The sequence below is a fragment of the Onychomys torridus genome, unplaced genomic scaffold (genome assembly GCF_903995425.1).
Source record: "Onychomys torridus unplaced genomic scaffold, mOncTor1.1, whole genome shotgun sequence".
NCBI lineage: Eukaryota > Metazoa > Chordata > Mammalia > Rodentia > Cricetidae > Onychomys > Onychomys torridus.
This window is the reverse complement of record NW_023414045.1, coordinates 9,617-16,648: the sequence shown is the minus strand read 5'-3', so window position 1 is coordinate 16,648 and position 7,032 is coordinate 9,617. Positions and strand designations below refer to the sequence as shown.

At 42.7% G+C, this 7,032-nt stretch overlaps 1 protein-coding gene across 1 annotated transcript; it reads left to right on the top strand.

The window, feature by feature from the left end:
- Positions 1–580: 580 nt before the first annotated feature.
- On the top strand, positions 581–5,362 carry LOC118576611 (SEC23-interacting protein-like). Its single transcript, XM_036176813.1, has 3 exons — positions 581–1,196; positions 3,623–3,833; positions 5,163–5,362. Exons 1-3 carry the CDS (start codon positions 819–821, stop codon positions 5,360–5,362), a joined length of 789 nt encoding a protein of 262 aa, XP_036032706.1. The 5' UTR covers positions 581–818.
- Positions 5,363–7,032: the final 1,670 nt, after the last annotated feature.

The window sequence follows — 7,032 nt, the reverse complement described above, 5'->3', positions numbered from 1 at the left end:
TCTTATTTAAATGAAGTTTTTTCTTTCCAAATAAAATTTTTTTAAAGAGAAAAAAAATTTAAAGATTTATGTATTATGTATACAATGTTCTGCCTGCATGCATGCCTATAGGCCAGAAGAGGGCACCAGATCTTATTATAGATGGTTGTGAGCCACCATGTAGTTTCTGGGAATTGAACTCAGGACCTCTGGAAGAGCTCAGATGCTCTGAGCCATCTCTCCAGCCCTGAGAAAAGCTTTTTTTTTTTTTTCTTTTTAAAAACTATTTTTCTTTGTGTCTTTCACATCATGCATCTCAGTCCCATTCATCTCCCCGTCCCTTCATATCTGCCCTCTGCCCTGGCAACCTCCCTGCCAAAATAAAATGAAATAAAATTTAATTTTAAAAAATCTTGTGGAAACTGTAGCGCGACCCAGTGAGTCACTCAGTATATCCTTTTGTCCATATATCTTTACCTGCAAGTGTTCATTGCAAAGAGTCATTGGTCCTCTGGTTAAGAGAAAAGATTGAAGGGGAAGGCTTTCTTCCCTCCCTCCAATGCAGAAAATACCAGTTAGAATACCAAAGCAAGCGATCTCCGTGCTTGGTCTTGGTTACAGAGCCTCCTCCAACGGGAGTGCTGCTTCTAAGCCGTTGTTCTCCATTGCTCTTCTGTTGTGTTGCAGAGGACTCCACAGATGTTGGCGAGGAGGATAGTTTCCTTGGTCAGACTTCTGTGCACACCTCCACCCCACAGACATTCAGTTACTTCTCTCAGGGATCAAGCAGTAGTGACCCTTTTGGGAACATTGGACAGTCGCCCTCGACAGCTCCCTCAATGTCGGCCGGACAGTCAGCATTTTCCAAGCCCCCAGCCACACTCCCTTTTACAACAGGATCCCAAGATGTGTTGACTGCATTTCCACCGTCTGTTTCCAAGGCTCATCATGGTGCTGCACCTTCCTCACAGATGGGAATGAATACCTATTTGCCTTCTCAGCCGAGTAGTCTCCCTCCAAATTTTGGGAGCCCTCCCCAAGGGATTCCTCAACAAGGACATAACCCATATCGCCACACTCCTGTCAGCAGCAGGGCGAACCCCTATATTACACCCCCACAGCTGCAGCAATGCCAGACGCCAGGCCATCCCTCCTACCCTCTGCCTTCTGGACCCCCTGTGCAGACGTACCAAATGCCGCCAGGACCCATGCCACCGGTACGTGGACATCATACCAGTTTTCTTTCTTAGTGAAACTTTAAAAAAAAACTTTGTATGTTAAAAAATCTTTTTTGAGATTTATTTATTTTTATGTTATGTGTATAGTTGTCTGCATGTGCGTTTGTGTACCATGGGCATACAATGCCCTTGGAGGTCAGAAGGAGGTATCAGGTCCCCTAGAACTAGAGTTACAGGTGTTAGCTGTCATATGGGTACTGGGATTTGAACCAAGGGTCCTCTGGAAGAATAGTCAATGCCCTTAACTGCTCAGCCATCTCTCCAGCTCAACTTTATACATTTTAATATACACTGAGGATAAAATATATTTTTAACTGATTTTATTATATACGTATGGGTGTTTTACCTGAATGTGTGTCTGCACCACATGTGTGTCTGGTGTCCCAGGAGGCCAGAAAAGCCTGTCTGAGTCCCTAGAACTGGGATTATAGATGACCGTGAGGCACCATTTGGGCTCTAGAACCAAGCCCAGGTTCTCTGCAAGTACAACAAGTATTTTTTTTAGCCACTGGACCATCTCTCCAGCACCAGACAGATTTTTTTTTTTTTTTTTTTTTTTTTTGAGACAGGGTTTTATTGTGTAGCCCTGGCTGTTCTAGAACTTGCTCTGTAGACCAGGCTGGCTTTTAACTGGTGATCAAAACCAGGCCAATAAATATGGTAGGTAAGCATTCCCATTGAGCTATACCTCCAGTTCACCTTTTAATTTTGAGACAGGATCTTGCTAAATTGCTTTGTTTGGCCTCAGACTCTTAATCTTCCTACCTCAGCCCCAAGTAGTTAGTATTATAGGTATATGTCACAAAGGCTATTCTTTGTAAACTGCATGTTTCGAAGTAAACCTTCTTTTAAAAGTAGTTAATTGGAGGCTAGCAAGATGGCTCAGGGTAAAGGCACTTGGCACGAGGTCTGAGGACCTGACTTAGATCCCCGGGGCCATGCAGTGGAAGGAGAGAACGGCTCCTGCAAGCTGCCCCTGACTTCCACACTTGGCTGTGGTGCCAGCATGCCCACCCAAATAAATTTAAAAATACACAAATTTGTTTTGAGGCAGCTATCAAATGGTTCATGTTCAAGTTTATATCACCTATTTACTGGAGTAATGTTTGATTTTAATTGCTTAGGTACATGCCAGTATTCTCAGATTTTAGTATATATTATCAATTAATGTTATTTATGGACATGTGAGAATTGAGGCAATGTAGTTTTTTTGTTTTTGTTTTTGTTTTTGTTTTTTTGGTTCGAGACAGAGTTTCTCTGTGTAACAGCCCTGGCTGTCCTGGAACTCACTTTGTAGACCAGGTTGACTTTGAACTCACAGAGATCTGCCTGCCTCTGCCTCCCAAGTGTTGGGATTAAAGGTGTGCTCTCCCATGCCCAGCACGGTAATGCTGTCTTAATAGACTGCCAGCCTCTCATCTTATTTATACTAGTTAGTGAACACGCTCAATTACAGGGACTAAGATAGATTCTTCCACTGTTTAATGTTTATAGAGTTTGGTTGTAGCCAACCAAATTCGTGTGTGTGTGTTTGTTAGATTAACATTTACATATTTACATACTTAGAAATGGAATTGCTGGGTCAAGAAGTATGGGTGTTGTAAAGATTTAAAAAGTTATGGGACCCGTGCAGGTCTTGTGCATGCTGTACAAGTTCAAGGCATACAAAATCCCAGCACTGAGAAGAAGTGGGCACAAGTTCCACCCCTAACCAAGAAGCTGGTTGTGCTTGATAGCTGCTGGGAGAGGGAAAAGCAGTTTTCTTCAGTGGAGTGACACTGGGTGTATCAGCCACACTCAGGGCAGGCCTCATGCTCAGGAGTCGCTGGCCAACACAACAAGAGCTCCTTGGTTTTTTGTGTGTGCTTTTTTGTTTATTTGAGGTTTTTTTTTTCTTTTAAGAGAGAAAGGTCATGAAGTTGGGTGATTGGGGAATTGGGAGGACCCAGGAAAGGGAAAGAATATGATAATATATTGTATGAAAAAAGTTAAAAACAAATTTATTAAAAATCTAGAAGTTTCCAGGCAGTGGTGGCACATGCCTTTTGTCCCAGCACTCAGGAGGCAGAGACAGGTGGATCTCTGTGAGTTCGATCGAGGCCAGCCTGATCTACAGAGTTGAGTTCCAAGACAGCCAAGGCTACATAGAGAAACCCTGTCTCAAAAACAAACAACCAAAAAACAACAAAAAATTTAAAAATATAGGAGACATTGGTAGGTGTCAGTTTGCCATTAGTGTGCAGAAGTCTAGTTTACTTTGCAGCTAGTTTTAGTTTTATTACACTAGATATGACATTAGTTACCTAGAAATTATGGGATAATTATTATTGATGTCAGTTGGAGTTCGAAGCAGTTACAGAATGTCTTTTGGGCACATGTGACGGTTTTAACCTTGTTCCTTTCAGCTCCCTCCATCAATGCAGTCACCAGCACAGCAGCAGGTACCTGCCAGACCAGCAGGACCCCATGTCCAGGGACCAGCTCCTTTTGTACTTCAGAACCAGTATGAACCTGTTCAGCCTCACTGGTTTTACTGCAAGGAGGTGGAATATAAACAACTGTGGATGCCTTTTAGTGTGCTTGACTCTTTGAATCTTGAAGAGATCTATAATTCAGGTAAGTACTCACCCATCTTGCATTATTCCATCTCATTTGAGGAAGAGAAAAGATGAAGAGTATTCATGGCCTACTTTTTGCACCTGTCAGATTCCTTAATCTGTATAGGTCTGCAGACCCCATTTTAAGATGGTAGTACTGCCGGGCAGCGGTGGCACACGCCTTTAATCCCAGCACTCGGGAGGCAGAGGCAGAGGTAGGTGGATCTTTGTGAGTTTGAAGCCAGCCTGGTCTACCAAGTGAGTTCCAGGAAAGGCACAAAGCTACACAGAGAAACCCTGTCTCGAAAAACCAAAAAAAAAAAAAAAAAAAAAAAAAAAGATGGTAGTACTAATTCATGTGTTATTGAATTATTGAACAAAGAATTTAAATAAATAGTTTAGCAATTTCTTTTGTTTTAGCTGGGCACGGTGGCACGCACTTTTCATCCCAGCACTTAGGACAGGCAGATCTCTGTTAGTTTGAGGCGAGCCTGGTCTCTCTAGTGAGGTCTAGACCAGCCATAGTTAGACCCTGTCTGAGTGAAACAAAACAACCAAAAAGTTGTTTTAAATCAGAGAAGTACAGTTCTTACATCATCCAAGTTTTATCCCCATTCACTTGTAATTATAGGACGTCAAATATTTCCTGTGGAGCTCAGTTCATGAAATGCTGTGTGAAAAATTGTTCTGAGGTCAGATGAGTTTTTACATAGGTGTGTCTTAAGGCTCTGAGAAGTCTTACAGCATACAAATATGATTCTTTATCTTGATATTTTTGATTATGAAACTTAAATATCAGTCAGTATTTTCTAGCAGTGTACTTCATGGAACATTGTGGTACATTAATGTTATTGTTTTGTTTTACTTTTGAAATGAGATCTCATTCAGCCCAGGCTGGCCAGGATTAGCCAGGAACTCATAATCCTCCTGACTGCATACCCAAGTGCTGAGATTACAGGTGTGTGGCAGCACATCTGTTTGATTAAAAACAATCATGGACTATTTCAGTTATTTTATGACTGTGTATTTTAAAGCCTGCCCTGGCTCTTTCTTTCTGCTCGAGAGGAGTCATGCTGCATGGCAGCTCACCCCTGTGATCTCGATACATAGGAGGCTGGAGCAGGAGGACTTCTGGGAGGTTGAGGCCAGCCTGGGCTACAGAGTGAGACTCTGCCTCAAAAATAAATAAATAAACAAACAAAATAAATATATGCCATAATTTTGAGTAATACGGATTATCTTGTGTTTTCATTTGACTAGTAACATCATGGATGTTATTGTTAATGTTATTTGCATCTTCAAATGTTCCTGGTAACATTAGGGGGAAATGTCCTCTTTTGGTTCCTAGTGCAGCCAGATCCTGAAAGTGTGGTTCTAGGCACGGATGGAGGGCGCTATGATGTTTACCTCTATGACCGCATGAGGAAGTCTGTGTATTGGGAAGAGGAGCCGGCTGAAGTGAGACGCTGTACTTGGTTTTACAAAGGGGACACAGATAGTAGATTCATTCCCTATACAGAGGAGTTCAGTGAAAAACTGGAGGTATGAATGTTTTACTTCTTTATACTTTTTTTTTAGTAAAACGCAGGCATGTATGTAGGAGGCTTCTGTGACACCACTCACAGTGGAGATGGCTTTATTGACACGGTGGCCTGTCTTGATCCTGGTCACAAAAGAGATCGTCTTTAAGTGGTCTCATCATTCAGAAAGTGCTGAGTGCAGAACAACCCAGTGTCAAGACTGTATGCAGTTGGGGCACTCCACATCTCCTGAGGTGCTCATATCGAGCCTTCAGACAAATTTAGGTGGAAACCAGGCATGGCAGCAATGACTATGATCTCAGCATTCGTGAGTTTGAGGCTAGACTGCCTGGGCAGAGCCAAAACCGGTCTATAAAGACACACACTCTCTTCTATTTTTTTCTTTTTGTTTTTGTTTTTCAAGACAGGGTTTCTCTGTATAGGTTTGGAGCCTGTCCTGGAACTTGGTCTGTAGACCAGGCTGGCTTCAAACTCATAGAGATCTGCCTGCCTCTGCCTCCCGAGTACTGGGACTAAAGGTGTGGGCCACTACCACCTGGCCAAAAACAAGCTCTTAAAGCATAATTTTTGAAACAGTTTTATGGCATTTATTTGTGTGTGTGTGCTCATTGTGGTGTGTTTTCTCAATGTGGTGTGTGACCGGAGCTCAGAGAACATGCTGGAGTTGGTTCTCTTCCTTCCACCACGTGGGTCCTGGGATTAGACTCAGGTCTTTAGGCTTGGCAGCAAGTGCCTTTGCCCACTGGATGGCCCTTGAAGTATAATTTTAGTCAGTTGAATAAGGGGAACTATGTAAAAGGGTGCTAATTCCTAGAGCTTAATTTTGAATCTAAACAAGCAAGTAACTAAAGATATATTATAATTGTTGGTACTTTCAGGTAGGGTCCTACTGTAGTTATAATATCCCAAAGTCAAATGTTTCGGGCTTATTACTCTGAAGCTAAAAGTACAGTGTTTAAATATGAGCATTGGAAAGCAGAGTAAGCACTTTCTTTTAACTGGGCTCCAGGCTGGAGAACTATCCAAGTCCTGCCCATCAGCATGAGGCCAGGCTTTCACAGCATTGGAAGAGGCAAAGGAGGGTGGGAAGTGAGAGACAGGTGATACATATGACTCTATTGTGTAGATGACCCTGTCTCATCTGAGTACCAGGACAAAGAACAGAGGTGTCAGTTTATTTGGTAATGACACTATTGTCTCTGTAGAAAACCAGGTGAAACAGCCGGGCAGTGGTGGCTCCCAGCACTTGGGAGGCAGAGCCAGATGGATCTCTGTGAGTTCGAGGCCAGCCTTGTCTACAGATTGAGATCCAGGACAGGCACCAAAACTACACAGAGAAACCCTGTCTTGAAACATCCCCTCCCCCCAAAAAAAAGCTCTGTCACTTTATAATATAAACACCTCTACCATGGGTGCACCTCAATAGCAGACTGCTTGCCTAGAGTGTGCAAGGCTCTGTTCCTCAGCATCATACAATAAAAATTAAAAATAAAATAAAAGTCTCCCATCTGTCCCCTACCCTGGATACTCAATGTGGCTCACTTGGCGTAGGATACCATCTACTCCTGCCTGACATACAGGGGACACCAACTGACCACATTTATGACAGTCAACCCTAGTCCAGTTCGAGCTTGGAAAACCCAGGCCTTTCTAAAGCACACTTCTAATTTCATTGTC

Bases quoted from the DNA above. Each gene is read 5' to 3' on its own strand.
- LOC118576611 (XM_036176813.1), top strand. From the start codon at position 819: ATGTCGGCCGGACAGTCAGCATTTTCCAAGCCCCCAGCCACACTCCCT. The intron at 1,197-3,622 runs GTACGTGGACAT...TGTTCCTTTCAG, and splicing joins CGCCAGGACCCATGCCACCG to CTCCCTCCATCAATGCAGTC. The intron at 3,834-5,162 runs GTAAGTACTCAC...TTTGGTTCCTAG, and splicing joins TGAAGAGATCTATAATTCAG to TGCAGCCAGATCCTGAAAGT.